Source organism: Scyliorhinus torazame, chromosome 3 (assembly GCF_047496885.1).
Source record: "Scyliorhinus torazame isolate Kashiwa2021f chromosome 3, sScyTor2.1, whole genome shotgun sequence".
Taxonomy (NCBI): Eukaryota; Metazoa; Chordata; class Chondrichthyes; order Carcharhiniformes; family Scyliorhinidae; genus Scyliorhinus; species Scyliorhinus torazame.
The window spans coordinates 250,165,898-250,183,121 of NC_092709.1; the positions used below are offsets into that span (position 1 = coordinate 250,165,898).

Genomic DNA, 17,224 nt, shown 5'->3' on the forward strand with positions numbered 1-17,224 from the left:
ACTCAGGTTAACCTTTTTAAAACATACAGTGCACATCTTAGCAACCAACAATTCAAATACAACACTAAGTAATCCTTAATAACTACCAAAACAACATCCAGAAGACAAAAGAAACACCTTTTAACATAAGCACACCAGGTTTACGTTCACTACTGAAAACATTTATAATTCTGAATTCACCAAATGATCAAGAGACAGTCTTTTCATGGCAGAGAGATCAACAGTACACCTGCTCTGTCTGGCTTCAGCTCCAACACTGAAAACAAAACTAAAACACACCCTGCAGCAAACAGCCTAAAACGAAAGTAGAAAGCTGACAGACAACCAGATCCACCCACACTCTGGCATCACTGCAGTAATATGAGCAGCCAAACATTTCTGAAAGTGACATTCTCATGACACCTCCCCCCAAGAAAAAAACAAAAACAATCAACTTCAAGATGGTTTCATTTTTGACCTTTTCACTATCTTTAAGAAATGCACACAGTAAATATACCTTTTCATTTCAAAAAACAACACACGCAAACAGGTACAATAATATAGTCCATTTTTTGCTTTTCCTCCAACTGGAATCCTTCTCTTTGAACAAGAAGGTGTCTGCACAATCCGTCCATTTCTCTACGCCTCAGCATTTTTCTTCAAAGTCAGATGCTTTAGTTCAACCTGTTCACAGAGTCCCTTGTAATTCTCCAACACAGGAGCATTGGTTATCACAGCTTTCAGGCAGTCAAATGCCTGTTGAAACTCGGCTGTCCACTGAAATTTTCAACATTTCTTCAGCAAGTCCATCAGTGGAGCAACCACGCTACAAAACCTTTGCACAAATGTTCGATCAAATCCACTCATGCCAAGAAATCGCATTATTTCCCTTTGTCTTGAGGCTATCGGAAATTCCTCAATAGCTGTTGTCTTCACATCCCGTGTGACCATTCGACAATGTCCAATTGTATGGCCAGGGAAAGTGACTTGTGCTTTTCCAAATTCACTTTTGGCTAGGTTTACACCAAATCTGCCTCCAGAAGTTGATCAAATAACTCAATCAGAAGTTTTAAATGTCCTTTCCATGTCTGGCTGAAAATTCCAGATCGTCGATGTATACCGCACAATTGGGTAATCCTGAAACAACTTTGTTAGTTAGTTAACCGTTGAAATGTGGCTGGTGCGTTTTTCATGCCAAATGGCATAACTTTGAATTGGTATATACCACCTGGAGTCACAAAAGCTGAAATCTCCTTTGCCCTTTCGGTTAAAGGCACCTGCCAGTAACCTTTAAGTAAATCCAGTTTAGAAATAAAAGCTGATTGTCCCACTTTCTCAATGCAATCCTTCAGACGTGGGATTGGATAAAAGTTTGTTCTTGTAACTGCATTAACCTTTCTATAGCCCACACACAGGACTACCGTCTGGTTTTGGTACCATCACTATGGGTGAGCTCAATTGGCTGCAACCCACTCCAATTATGCCATTTTTAAGCATACTCTCAATCTCTTTGTTAGCCTGTGCCAATTGTAAAGGGTTAAGTCTATCTGGATGTTGTTTGATTGGAACAGCATTTCCCACATCTACATCATGTATAGCCATTTTAGTACTTCCCAATTTATCTCCACAAACTTGCCCATGTGATATCAATAACTCTTTCAGGTCAGTCTGTTTTTCCTCTGGAAGGTAACTCAACAATTTATCCCAATTTTTAAGAACATCTTCGTTTTCCAATTTAATTTGAGGTATGTTAAATCCACAGTCATCTGGATTTGTTTTGTCACTTTGAGTTAGAATCATTAAAGCCTCCTCCTTTTTCTCTCCTTCCCTTTCAAAGTACCTTTTAAGCATATTCACATGACACACTCGGTGAGTTTTCCTTCTATCCAGCGTTTTTAACCACATAATTCACCTAATTTAATTTACTTTCAATCTGATAAGGTCCTCAAAACCTTGCTTATAAAGGTTCCCCTACCACTGGTAACAATACTAAAACTTTATCTCCACTGGCAAAACTATAAACTTTGGATTTCTTGTCCACTACCCGTTTCATCACATTTTGTGCACCTTTTAACTGTTGTCTAGCCAATTCATCTGCTCTATTTAATTGTTCCCTAAAATTTGACACGTAATCCAATAATGTAATTTCCGATTTCTCACTCACCAATTTTTCCTTAATCAATTTAAGTGGTCCTCTTACCTCATGACCAAAAATTAGTTCAAAAGGACTAAATTTGGTTGACTCATTAGCTGCATCCCTAATTGCAAACAGGATGAATGGAATTCCTTTATCCCAATCCTCTGAATAATCGTGATAATAAGCCCTCAACATTGTCTTTAATGACTGATGACACCTTTCTAACGCTCCCTGCGATTCTGGATGGTATGCAGTTGATTTAAATTGTTTTATTCCTAAGCTATCCATAACTTCTTTGAATAACCTCGAGGTAAAATTTGATCCTTGATCCGATTGTATTTCTGTGGGTAGTCCATATCTAGTAAATAATTTAAATAATTCCTCCACAACCTTTTTAGCTGTAATAATACATACTGGAATGGCCTCTGGAAACCTAGTAGACACATCCATTATCGTCAAAAGATATTGATTCCCACTTTTTGTTTTAGGAAGCCGTCCTACACAATCAATTAGAACCCTTGTAAAAGGTTCCTTAAATGCTGGAATGGGTATTAAGGGCGCTGATTTTATCACTGCTTGAGGTTTCCCTATCACTTGACATGTGTGAATGATTGACAAAATTTAACTACATCTTTATGTAATCCAGGCCAATAAAAATGTTTCTGGATTTTAGCTTGAGTTTTCCTTATTCCCAAATGACCTCCCACTGGTACCTCATGTGCAACTCGCAACACCGCCTTTCTATACCCTGCCGGCAATACTACTTGCTGAACTTCTGCCCACTTTTCATCCGCCTGCATATGTAAAGGTCTCCATTTTCTCATCAAGACATCACTTTTACGGTAATAACACTGGTATCCACTCAGATTGCTCTTCCGTGTGTGCTTTCTGATACATGCGTTTTATTTCTATATCTTGTTCTAACTCCGCCATTTTTCCTGAACTAAAAATATCTGTCTCATCCTCCACTTGTTCTTGTTCTTTTTCAACCATCTGATCAAAAATCGTTTCTGATAATTGCATTTCAACTTCATCTTCACTCTTTGATTTCTCCTCTTGTCTTAACCTGTGACTTTGCGACCTTGTTACTACACAATCCGGAAAAATCCCAGGATATTCGTCCTTCAACACTTCAGTTGTCTGATTTTCCACTGGCTTATCAATCACCGTAGGCATCACTCCCACCTGCGATTCAGCTATATCATTAACCAAGATAAACTGTATTCCTAGACAAGATTGTTTCTCTATTACACCTACTACCACTTCACCATTCTTCACTGGAATTTCCAACCTTACCTTATATAATGGAACACTACTCCTCTCACACTGAATTCCACATATTACCACCTTTTCTGGCAACATTCTTCCCAAACTACGTAACTCCTCATCTCTTATCATTAAGGATTGACTAGCTCCCATAGCTCTTAAAATTGTGACTTCTTTACCTGCTCCTCCTGATACACATGAGTAAACTTTACCCACACAAGTAAATTCTTTAAAGAGATCTGGCACCTTCTTATCAATCACCTCTTGATCAGGCAGTACAATCTTTTGCACCTCCTTCGCTTCACTTGGGCTTTCCTTTCCCACTTTCACAAACCCCACTGTCTTATCCTGTTTTACCACACCAGCCTTCGCAGTGCTTTTCTTCAACCACCAACACTGTGACTTTACATGGCCTAGTTTATTACAGTGAAAACATTTGATACTTTTCATGTCTCTTCCACCCTCCTGGATTTCTTTTTTAATCTGAGGTACACTCTACTTATTATCTCCCATCAGATCACCTTTACTTTTACCACTTGAGTATTTCTCATGTCCCCAGTTTTTATCCCTCACAGGCTGAAACTGATGACGGAAACCAAGGTTTGATTTATGAACTAATTCATAATCATCTGCCATTTCTGCTGCTAACCTCGCAGTTTTAACCCTCTGTTCTTCCACATGAGTTCTCACTACATCAGGAATTGAATTTTCAAACTCCTCCAAAAATATAATTTCTCTGAGAGCTTCATACGTTTGGTCTATTTTCAAAGCCCTTATCCACCTATCAAAATTACTCTGTTTGAGCCTTTCAAACGCCATGTATGTTTGACCAAATTCTTTCCTTAAATTTCTAAACCTATGTCTGTACGCTTCAGGCACCTAAGATGGTTCATATGCACCTAAGATGGACTTTTCCACCTCCTCATACGTCCCAGATACCTCCTCCAGTAGTGATGCATTCAAATGTTTTCACTGTAATAAACTAGGCCATGTAAAGTCACTAGCCCTACCTACCAGCTTTGTTTGAATCAGTAATATCCACATGCCCTGTGGCCATTTCATTTGTTTAGCCACCTTCTCAAATGAAATGAAAAAGGCTTCTACCTCCTTCTCGTCAAACCTTGGCAATGCTTGAACATATTTAAATAGATTCCCACCAAGCCTTCGACTTTGACGCTCTTTCTCACTATCCTCATCACTATCATCCAACTGTACATTTCCCTTTACGTCTGCCAATTTTAACCGACTGTCATGTTTCATGGCCATTTTCTGAAGTTCAAACTCTCTCTCTTTATCTTTTTCCCTGATCTGTATCTCCCTTTCTCTTTCCTTTTGTTCTGCTAGGGCTACTATTTATTTTATCCTTTCTTCGCTCTCCTTTTCTTTGTCCTCTTTATCTCTCTCTCTTTCTTTTTCTTTTTCCACCCTCTCTTTCTTTTTCCTCTTACGTATTCAAGCTGCTTTAATTCTTTCTCATGTTCCATTTGTTTAATTTGTAACTCAAGTTTTGCCATTTCCAATTAGTGAAACTGTATCTCAGGCAACTTTAAATGCTTAGCTACTGTCATAATTACCTCATCTTTTCGCATTTTGTCAGGTAATGTTAACTGCAATGTTTTTGCCAAATCTAGCAGTCTGCTTTTAGTCTCTGTCCGTAAGGTACTGCGTGTGACCGTCTCCATCCCCCAAAACCTCAGAGCCTCTGAAAGAGCCATTCCCCACCACAGACGCCCTACTTAACTAAAATACCACACCTGAAAAGCAACCACAATATGCTCACACCTCATCGTCTTTAAGTTCACAAAACCAATCCAATAGATAGACATTTAGCCCCCTTGAGGCCCCAATTTGTTTGGGCCAGGGTTTAGAAAACCCAAAAGTGTATCATGGAGTTCACCTGACCCACAACTTTTAATAGATTGTGGTATGGAGAGCACACTCTACGGGTGTGGTACAGCAGAAATCAAAAAGAATTTTTTAAAGCAAAACAATGTTTATTCTATGAACTCAAGTTAACCTTTTTAAAACATACAGTGCACGTCTTAGCAACCATCAATTCAAATACAACCCCCAAAAAATACAACACTAAGTAATCCTTAATAACTTCCCAAACAACATCCAGAAGACAAAAGAAACACCTTTTAACAGAAGCACATCAGGTTTACTTTCACTACTGAAAACATTTATCATTCTGAATTCACCAAATAATCAAAAGACAGTCTTTTCATGGCAGAGAGATCAACAGTACACCTGCTCTGTCTGGCTTCAGCTCCAACACTGAAAATGAAACTAAAACAGACACTGCAGCAAACAGCCTAAAACGAAAGTAAAAAGCTGACAGACAGCCCAGCTCCATCCACACTCTGACATCACTGCAGTAATATGAGCAGCCAAACATTTCTTAAAGCGACATTCTCATGACACAGTGCACACGAGGCAATATACCTTGGATCTTCGATGCGATATTATTCAGTACGTTTACCCACTAGCCATCAAAAATGTATTTAAATTGTTAAGTCTACTCACCACATAATAGAACTTCTGATTGAAATCTCTGTCATTTGCCCTTAAATGCCTCTCTTGCTCTGTGAAATAAAAGTGAATGCCTCAGTTACAAAAACATGTGCACTTGAAGAGAATTAATTTTCAAGATTATGAGAAAACTTTGTGAGGTTGGACTAAATTGAAGTTCTTTGGGCATTACGAGCTGAATAATCTCTCTCTGCTATAAAACTCTATGATTCTAGCTACTTAGCTAAACAATCAGAAATAAGTGCAGACTTAAATGTGCATCACCAGGTTCACAATTACTTACCTTGGTTCTAAGAGTACAGTGTAAAATTTTCATACGAGACCAATGTGCTCAAAATATAGAAAGAATATCAAAATAATGCGGATTCAATTGCCTTTTCAACTCACTGAATTGAAGTCTGAATTGAAGTTGGCGGTGCCAACCCTGCGTGGCACCCAAGCCAACAACGCACGAGTGGCGTCCGTGGTGGAGGCCTTGGGTGCGGAGGTTTATAATAATAATAATCTTTATTATTGTCACAAGTAGGCTTACACTACAATGAAGTTACTGTGAAAAGCGGTGACGGGATGCTGGAGAGCCAGCAATACCCCATAATGCCTCTAACTGGGCAGTGTCAGGCCTTACCAAGAGTAAATATTCTGGGAGTAGCAGAAGCCAAATCATTGAATGGCAGCACAACCACAAGGCCATGGCTGTTGCCAGGACGACAACCACCCAAGACCTGGTATCGATGCTAGGTTCGAGGCCAAAAATCAATGTTAGTAGTGGGGCTGGTTGAAAGCCAGGGGTCAGAATTGGCATTCTGCAGCCTTCTTGATACCAGGTCCCTTGATCGGGCACCAAGTGCCTTTGAGTGAGGGCCCCCCTTCCTCACCCCACCAGCACCTTGCCATCATGTGCTTAATTGGGTAGAAGTAGGAAGGTGGCAGGATCACAACCTGCCACCCAATCCCTTCTGATTAAATGCCTCTCACCACCAAACTGGCCATGGAGGGGCAGCATTAAACTCCACCAATGTGCCAGGTTGCGAGTCTGGAGGAGTTAGCGGAGAAGTACAGTTAGAGCAGTTAGAGGCATTCAGATACTTGCAGGTTCAGAATTTTGCTCGGGGGATTTTTCCAACCTTTCTGGTATTGCCACCATCGTCTTTGGTGGAGAGGGCACGGTCTTAGGGTTAGCCCTGCTGCCTCACGGCTCCGAGGTCCCAGGTTCGATCCCGGCTCTGGGTCACTGTTCGTGTGGAGTTTGCACATTCTCCTCGTGTTTGCGTGGGTTTCCCCCCCCCACAACCCAAAGATGTGCTGGATAGGTGGATTGAACATGCAAAATTGCCCCTCAATTGGAAAAAAATGAATTGGGTACACTAAATTTATTTTTAAAAACACTGTAATGAAGTTACTGTGAAAATCACCACACTACAGCACCTGTTCGGGTACACAGAGGGAGAATACAGAATGTCCAATTCTCCTAACAAGCACGTGTTTTGGGACTTGTGGGAGGAAACCGGAGCACCCGGAGGAAACCCACGCAGACACGGGGAGAACATGCTAACTCCGCACATACAATGACCCAAGCCAGGAATCGAACCCGGGTCCCTGGTGTTGTGAAGCAACAGTGCGAACCACTGGGCTACCATGCCGCCCTTATGAAGCAAGCTGATGGAAACATAGAAACATAGAAGATATGAGCAGGAGGAGACCATTCGGCCTTTCAAGCCTGCTCCGCCATTCATTATGATCATGGTTGATCATCCAACACAATAGACTAATCCCGCCTTCTCCCCATATCCTTTGATACCTTTTGCCGCAAGTACTATGGGCTGGTTTCTCTGTTCCTGAGGCTAAGTGCCAATGGAGGTTCCGTGGTGTTTCACGACGTGAAGATCGGTGCAAAACTCTCATCAATTCCGCTACCGGTGAGGGGCAAGCATCATCACTGCGTGAAACACCCGCAGAATGCGCAGAAAACAGTTGGAGAGTTGCCGTGTCCGGTGCTGCACATGCACAGTTTGTGGCTGACGAGCTGCAGTCGCGCATGCGGCTATACCCCCCACACAGAAAAAGATTGTACCGGACAAGATGGCGCTGGCCATGCTGGACTGCATACAGGCCAACCCAACACCACAGGCCACCTCCTGGCCACCCTCCACCACTCCCCACAGCCCTGGAAGAAGCCCCCCGGCCAGCGGCACGGATCTCAGCCGAATGTGGCGGCGCTGGACACTCTCCGCACGCTCTTTCTCTCTCCCCGCAGTTGGAACGTCAGGTTCCCGACCACTGACATCACATACGGCCTGCAACGTCGGGAACTCGACCCATTGGAGGTGGAGCATCGTGGGTGGGCCGGCCAATTACTTTCCAACGAGGTTGCAACTGCACGTGGCGCGTGTCCAATGATGCCGATTTAGAGAGGGCAGAGCATGCCGACACGGCATCAACCAGTCGCCTGTCCCGATTTCGGTGTCAGGCAACGGAGAATCCCATCCTCTATCTAACTGCTTCTTGAAAACATAATGGGCTGGATTGTCCGATTTTGAGGCTGTGTCCCCACGCCGGCGTGGGAATGGTGCCATTTTAGGACAGAAAAAATAGTGAAAAACGGCCACCGACCTTCTGTTTGGCCGGGGTCTAGCACCCTTTTCTAGCTGCCGATATGGCCCGAATTGCCGAGTCCATGGCCGCGCATGTGCGGACACTGCCAATAGTGCCCCAACCTTTGGCCGGCTCGTGCGCCCCGGACCACCCCCACAGTGCCTGCAGCCCCTGGCAAAGTCCCCCCTGCCCGCAGATCGGCCTTCCCTCCCCACTATGGCGCCGTTGGACTGAGTCCGCAGCCGCCACGCCAAGTTGCCGACGGATGAGATCATGAGAGACCCACGCGGTCGGGAACTCGGCCGGTTCAGAGCATCGTGGGGGGCGGGCCTCAGGTAACATCCTGGGCTGTTGGTACGCCGCTTTGGAGGGAAGCGGCGCCGCCCCCGATTTGGTCAGAATCTTTGATTCTCCGGCCAATCGCCGAACGTGAATCACGAATACACAACAATTCTGTCTACTTTAAATTAAAAGTCCCTGACACAATAAACAGTGTAACCTAAACAATCAATCAGCCACAACAGTCAACATGTCAGACATATTGGAGGTCGTCGTTCTCGGAGTGGTTGTCGGCGAACCTCTGGCACCTGCTTTTTAGTACTTGCTGCAATGTCTGGTGTCTTTGAGTTGGTGTGAGCATCGTCAGTGGTTCTCTTAACTGGAGTCAACATAGTGATCTGAGGTCTACTCGGTGTTTGATTCGCAATTATGATGCTGTTTTCCCCAATTGATTTGATTAGTGTCAGATTCTCTGGAAATCCAGGCCCAGCTGGATTTGGCCCGCTGGTTCTGCCTCTGGTGGATTGGTTCTTGTGGTGTTGGGTGCTCTGGTGCACAGATGAGCCAACACAGTTGTATGTGGTACAACTCTATTTTATTTTAACTCTTATAATACAGTTCGTTCTGGATACTCTGCACGTGCTGTCTCCCTGAGTGTGTTTGGTGGCAGATGTGTCCTGGTCCTCCTCTGCAGCTAATACTGACCACCGGGGGTCGTGTCTGTGCTTTTATATCTTTCTGTCATTGGTTGTGGTGTTGTGTGTTCTGATTTGTCTGTTGGTGTGTCTATCATGATGTGTGTGTTTGAATATCATGACATCCCCCCTTTTTACAAAGATATGTGCCTACGTGGTTGTAAATATAATTGTGTCGTGAGTGCATCTAAGAGTGTGTGTGTGTGTTGTGTACAGCGTGTGTATATGACGTAACTATTTACATGGGGCGATGTCGGGTGCGTCACACTAACAAGGTTGTACCATAACAAAGCTTGGATGCGAGAGAAAAAAAAACTTGAACATTGGTCTGGTCAGACGATATCTGGAACAATAAACAACAACAGGTTATAATACAGAAGTGTTTGACTTTTTGAACGTATGAACAGCGTTATAAGTCCAGTCTAATGGGTGACCGCCTCAAGAATGGGCTGGTCCTCAAGCCGGTTCAGCTGTGGAGATTTGGGGTCACACTGGTTCACCTTGGAGGTGATGCTGTTGCCGAAGTCTCTACTTTACCATTTGTTGTACTTCGTGCAGTGCTTGGTTTTTTCATTCGTGCAAATATAACATTCAACATCTTTGTTAGTGGTGCCTTGGCTGTGGTTTGGTTCTGGTGGCGATGGAAGGGGCATGATCCGTGGCATCTCCACAAAGTCATCCTTGGGAACCAGTGGAGGATCCGGCGTGTGCGTACGGTTCAGTTGCGAGCGTGGAAGGCGGCGCAAAGCCCGCTGATTGCGCCTACGCACCAATCCATCCGCCCTGCATGCCAGGAACAAGGTGGAGTCTGTTTTCTTTTTATGTTTGTGGTGGACGGCATCTTGTAGCCGATGGGTCGTTGCCATCGAAGTAGCACCATCACTAATATCATGCAAGGCGATGACTGTGCCAGATGTGGAAGTTGGCCGAGACCGTGTACGCTGGTTCCGGCCACCTGCTGTGCCGGAAGGGCGACTCCGCAGAGAAACGTCGAAGCATGTCGCCTTGGAGAGAGAATTGTTGCTCGCATCAACGTCTGGCGATGGCGCGAATTGGTGTGTCCATCTTGGACCGCCGGTGCTGTTTGCCACTGCCGACCCAGTGGGACTGCCACGCGATCCATTCCCTGTCGCCGTGGCATCCGCCGTCACCCTGAGCGTGCCATCACCGAGGCCGCGACACCGCCCGTCCGGAGCAAGGTCTGGCGTGCGCAAATCAGAGTCGGCGCTTGGCTGCTCCCCATCTGGAGTCCGGTCTGCCTTCCGTCGATGCCCCCCGTCCGGAGTCCCAACAGGTTCACTGGAGGCAGCCGAGATTCCCTGAAGCTGCACTTCTGGAGTCGGAACATGCAGGAATGCACCAACCAGTGGAGAGGGTCGAGCCATCGAGGGTGGAAGCGGTGCGCCGCCACCGCAGTCGTCAGTGGTCCCACCGTGATCGTCGAGTGCCTCGGTACGCACTAGGCGAGGTCTGTCACCTTGCACCTTTTGCATGGGAAGTGGGATGCTGTCGTCACTCGTCTCACATCCCGTGGATAGATCCTCATTAGCAGCTTGCTGTTCACTAGGGTTGGGTAAATTGTCAGAGTTTTCATCTGGTGGTGCACACCATGTCGGTGGACTGTCATTGTCTTGCCGTTGTCCTTCATTTGGGCTTTTCTTCTTTGGAATTTTAAATCTTCCCCCAGACATTGCAGAACCTTGTTTATTACCCCCAAATTCTCCCATATGTATGGTCTCGAATATAGGATCCAATGTTTCTATCGACATTGTGCTATTTTCCAAAGAACATTCCGTTTCACTTTTCTTCTCAGGTACCTCATATGTAACTTTGTCTAATGTACATGCCTTCATGGTCTCTGGGTCTGATTTTGCTGGGACTGGCATGGTCACAGTCTCTCTTTTACTGTTCTCAATTGCCCACATTATACTCCCCATACATAACTGCTTAATCACTGGGGTTAGTGTGGTACAATGGATAATCGGGTCGACCTTATCTGCATCTTCACCATTAGTGGAAAGCACACTTGGTTCACTTGAAACTGCTGTGGGTTTTAAATTCGTTATCTGGCTACTCGATGTCGGTGTCCTCAGGATTCTTGCTCCAAAGTTCTGCTCAATAATCAGTGGAGTGTGTATAGGTTCAATGCAATTAATGTTCCCCTCAAGGTTTGAAGAGTCATTACTGACTAACTGCTGGTCTCCGAAGTTGGGATTTTGCGGCGTTGTGTTGAAGGGAGACATTTGTCCCTGCTGTAGATATGATTCAGGTTGTGTTATTTCCATTACCTGAGGATCAATGTCTTGTCCATTTTTTCGATCCGTACTAAAACACTGGCAATTCTCAGTCTGCTCCTTGCAAGTTAAACATTCAATTAATTTCGTTAGCAAATCCTCAGCATCCTTCTGTGGCCGTGCAGCATTATTAATCTCTGTTCGGCTATAATGATCCTGAAGGTCAGCGCATAAACCTTTTTTCTTCGGGCTTGGACGAGGCGATTCCTTTGGCTTGTCTTCAGTTGGGCTTGAACAGTCTTCAGCGCTGTGCCCTTCATTGTAGCATGAGAGACCGTCATGGTCATGCTGCTGTGTAGTGGAGCATGGTAGGCTGTTATAGCCTTCTTGCTGTTCACGTGAGCATGGCAGACTTGCATCGTCTGCCGCTGGTTGGTCAGGAGAGGTTGCTAGACCCTCATGGTCTTGTTCCTGCAAGGACTGCGCTCTGGAGTCTTGCGTTCCTTCCATCGTGGAGTCCGTCCACGAGCTCTCTGTGGAGGCTTGTGACACTGGAGTCACTTCTTGTTCGTGCAAGGACTGCGCTCTGGAGTCTTGCGTTGCTTCTATCGTGGAGGCTGTCCACGAGCTCTCTGTGGAGGCTTGTGACACTGGAGTCACTTCTTGTTCGTGCAAGGACTGCGCTCTGGAGTCTTGCGTTGCTTCTATCGTGGAGGCTGTCCACGAGCTCTCTGTGGAGGCTTGTGACACTGGAGTCACTTCTTGTTCGTGCAAGGACTGCGCTCTGGAGTCTTGCATTTCTGCAATTGTGGAGTCTGTCCACGAGCTTGCTGTGGAAGCTTGTGACACTGGAGTCACTTCTGGTTCATGCGAGGACTGCACTCTGGAGTCTTGCATGTCTTCTTTCATAGAGTCGGGAACGTTGAGCGGGACGTGGACCACGCTCTGTGTGGCAGCAGGGCACTCTCCGTGTGCTTGCACCGCTCCCTGTCTGTTAATGTCAGGCTGCAGCATCATCCGGTACTGATAAGTTGGAACGTCATATCTGCTGGATTGAAGATCCTCAAATCCGAAAAATGAATCCGCATCTGCGTCGGATTCAATGTGGGGGCCGCCAATGTGCAACACGAAAGGTTCGTCCGAGTCATAGTCGTATAGGACCACGGAGCTATCATTGGGCTCGCGAGGTCCGGAAACACTGTAAAGATCGTCATCGAAGTATTCGAGGTCGGAATCAGCGGCTTGTGCGTAGGTAACTGCTTGTCGGAGGGTTCTTCGGAGGTCAAATTCATCTCCTGGGTCAATTTGCGGCACTGTGCTGTCATTCCAGGTGAGGGAAGGTTGTTTTACAGCTTTAACAGATTTTTGTTTTTTTGATTTGGGACGTTTCCCTTTTAAATTGGATTTGGGACGTTTCCCTTTTAAATTGGTGCAGTCTGGGGCCTCTGACATCCTGACGCTCGGTATGTAGCACGTAGGAAGCGACTGCGCATGCTCAAATCGCTGTTCCTTTACCGATGGCCGTTTTCTTGACTGCGCATGCGCAGCATCTCGCGCATGCGCAAACGAAACTTCCGGTTCTGCGCACTGCTCGTGCAACTGTGCTAGCGTGATACCTTTAGCAAGATGGCCGCCGACCTCGACCCAGCCTTCTCTCAGGCCCGGGATTTCGGCCTCTGGGAATTCGGGCTCCGGGATCCGGGATCCCAGCCACGAGGTGAGTACTGCAGCTTTTCTTACCTGTACTTGCCGATTGGATTGCGTTTTCTTCACAGTACTTGGAGAATTTGTCCAGGACTGCCTGGTAATCGTACCTTTGCTGCCTCCTGAAGAACCTGAACCTTGTGAATATTTCTCTTGCCCTTGCACCTGCGATGGTGAGGAGAAATTCAATTTTTTCGCTATCATCCAGGTCTTGGAGTTCAGCTGCCACCAGGAACAATTCGAACCATTGCCGGAATCGCCGCCAGTTTTCGCGGAGGTCGCCGTGGCACTGGAGCGGCTGCGGAACCGGGAGCTCTATCATTTTGCCTGGGCACTGCTGGTTGTCTCTGTACACTGAGGTATGCCGGCAGGTATCGATCCACTCCTGTACCATGTGGTGTTGGGTGCTCTGGTGCACAGATGAGCCAACACAGTTGTATGTGGTACAACTCTATTTTATTTTAACTCTTATAATACAGTTCGTTCTGGATACTCTGCACGTGCTGTCTCCCTGAGTGTGTTTGGTGGCAGATGTGTCCTGGTCCTCCTCTGCAGCTAATACTGACCACCGGGGGTCGTGTCTGTGCTTTTATATCTTTCTGTCATTGGTTGTGGTGTTGTGTGTTCTGATTTGTCTGTTGGTGTGTCTATCATGATGTGTGTGTTTGAATATCATGACAGTTCTTGTCGTCAAAATTGATCCAAATGCCTTCTCCATATTACATCGTCTCAGGTTTGTATGGTGCCGGAGACAGTCCTGCCTGCTAAGATGACGGAAGGAATCCATTTTTCACTTGTGGCACAATTTCTTGCAAGAATGTCTTGACCTGGCAAAAAAACACGACGTTTCACCTTGTTCTTCCGCCGAATGATGTGATCCTACTGCTTTTTCTTGACAATGTATTTTGTATTGGGTGGTTTTAGCAAATCGAATGGCGTGTCCCCCCCCCGTCCCCCCCCCCCCCACGGTGACAAAGAATTCCTCAAATAAGTTGATGAATGGCCTCCACCGTACCTCAAAACCCTCTTCAACCCCCCCTCAACTCAAACTTGATCTTCTCCAGCCGGAGAAAGTCGTACAGGTCCCCCAGCCAGGCCACCACCCCCGGCGGCGATCCAATCTCCAATTCAATGGGATATTTCACCAGGCAATCAGAGAGGCGAAGGCCACACCATCGGCCTCCTTCCCCTCCAGTATCTTTGGCTCATCTGAGACCCCAAAAACCGCCACCATAGGGTCTGGCCTGACCTCCATCCCCACTATCCTGGATAATGTCCCAAACGCCACTTCCCAAAAGCTCTCCAGCTTCTCGCAGCCCCAGAACATGTGAGCCGATTCACCGGCCCTCACCTGCACTTCTCACACCTATCGGTCACCCTCTTGCAGAATCCACTCGTCTTCACCCGAGTCATGTGCACCCAGTGCACCACCTTGAAATGAAGAATGCTATGTGTAGTTGACATTTAACCATTAGCAATGCCGGAGAAGTTTGGGTTTTTTTTTTTTAAATACATTTAAAGTATCCAATTTTTTTGTTCCAATTAAGGGACAATTTAATGTTGCCAATTCACCTACCCTGCACATCCTTTTGGATTGTGGGGGTAAGACCCCCGCAGAAACGGGCAAAATGTTCAAACTCCATATGGACAGTGACCCGGGCCGGGATCACTTGGTGCCATGAAGTAGCTGTGCTAACCACTTGCCACTGGGCTGCTCCGAAAGCTTGGGTTGTTGAGTGCACAGTATTTTTTTTTAAAATTCATTTACGGGTTGTGGGTGTCATTAGTTAGGCGAGCATTTATTGCACATCCATAGTTGCCCTTCAGAAGGTGGTGGTGAGCTGTCTTCTTGAAACACTGCAGTCCCTGGGTTGTAGGTACACCCACTGTGCTGTTAGGGAGGGTGTTCCAGGATTTTGCCCCAGTGACAGTGAAGGAACGACGATATATTTCCAAGTCAGGGTGGTGAGTAACTTGGAGAGGATCCTCTAGGTGGGGTTGGAGGTATCTGCTGCTCTTGTCCTTCTAGATGGTCGTGGTCCTGTGTTTGGAAAGTGCCTCCTAAGGGATCTTGGCAAGTTTCTGCAGTGCATCTTGTAAATGATACACACGGCTGCCGCTGTTTGTCGGTGGAGGACTTGAATGTTTGTGGAAGGAGGAGCAATCAAGCGGGCTGATTTGTCCTGGATGGTGTAGAGCTTCTTGAGTTTTGTTGGAGCTGTAGTCATCCAGGCAAGTGGAAAGTATTCCATTACACTCCTGACTTGTAGATAGTGGACAGGCTTTTGGGGGTCTGGAGGTGGGTTACTCGTCATAGTATTCCTAGCCTTTGACCTGTTATGATAGCCAGAGGAATAATATGCCTAGTCCAGTTCAGTTTCTGATCAATGGTAACCCCCATGATGTTGATTGTGGGAGATTCAGCGATGGTAATGCCATTGAATGTCAAGGGAGGATGGTTAGATCCTCTCTTGTCGGAGATTGTCATTGTGTGGCACTTGTGTGGCACAAGAGTAACTTGCCACTTCAATTACTGTACGTGAGCAGGAATTTACTCAAATGTTTAGACAATGAACCCTGTTCTCTGGTTATCTTTAACAAATGTTTCATTGTCTGTACAAAATGTGACAGGGTGATAAGGAACAGACCCGAGATGTCGAATTCTGATCTCCGTCAAGTAATTTATGAACTCTTGAGATATGAACTGTGGTCCATTATTGCTCACCAGTTGTTCAGGGTATCCAAATCCGTTGAAGATTTCACCCATTCTCTCAGTTGTTTTCTCCGATGACATTGACTTCATGGTGATAACTTCAGACCATTTTCAGTGAGCATCGACTAGAATAAGAAACATGCGACTTTCAAACGGACTTGAGCTATCAACATGTGCCCGTGCCACGTGGCTAATGGCAGCAGGTTCCACACCTTTGCACAAGACAAACACATTCCCACCTTCTCCTTGATTTTGGCACCTAGCCCTGGCCACCAAAATAGCTCCTGGCTATCTCCTTCATCCTTACAATACCACAGTGACCTTTGTGTATTTGATTTAATACACGTTTTCTTGACAATGGTGTAATGGTGACTCTCATTTCCCAGGGAGACAACCTGCCTGTATGGATAACTCAAGCCTTCGGATGGAATATGACTTTAATTCAGGGTTTATTCCTGAAGTCTTGCCTCGAAGCATCATGTCTATAACCTCTTACATTACTGGATCACTTTCGGTATGCTTCTTCACCTGCCATGCAGTTACAGGAGTGCGATCCACTTGAAGTAGAAAATCCATGCTTGAAGTAGAAAATGTTTCCACACAAACTGCTTATCAACGAACTATTTGATAAGGGTAATCATAGGAGTCCATCTGCATTCCTATGAATTTTGACTGACAATACTTGTTCGTGTATGTGTGCACTGACAAGAGCAATGCCCACCTCTGCATTCTGCACACTGCCAGTGTTGGTATTATGAAGGCAGGAGAATGGGATGAGAAAATATCAGCCATGATTGAATGGCGGAGCAGACTCGATGGGCCGAGTGGCCTAATTCTGCTCCTATGTCTTATGGTCTTATGGAATCCCGGTATGAGGTCCAAAAATCATTGTTAGTAGATAAAGTGAATTTCCTCCCATACAGGAATTGATAGAATCGTTTTATTCTAAAAATGGGTCCTCCTTTTCTTATCTGTGCAAAATTGCTGGCAACTTTATTGAAAGTCCTCGACGCGAAGGCTATCGACTTCTCTTCACCTCTGGGCATTTGACGGGAAACCATCGCCCAAACCCTGTAAGGTGATGCAATGCAGG

At 45.7% G+C, this 17,224-nt stretch overlaps 1 protein-coding gene across 1 annotated transcript in view; it reads right to left on the reverse strand.

Moving 5' to 3' along the window:
• The window catches only part of atp8b5b (ATPase phospholipid transporting 8B5b), a 502,620-nt gene that overhangs the window by 393,196 nt on the left and 92,200 nt on the right, over positions 1-17,224 (reverse strand). Inside the window, exon 3 of the mRNA XM_072497094.1 lies at positions 5,909-5,967. Coding sequence (XP_072353195.1) covers positions 5,909-5,967 — 59 coding nt within the window. The remainder of the gene's footprint in view (positions 1-5,908; positions 5,968-17,224) is intronic.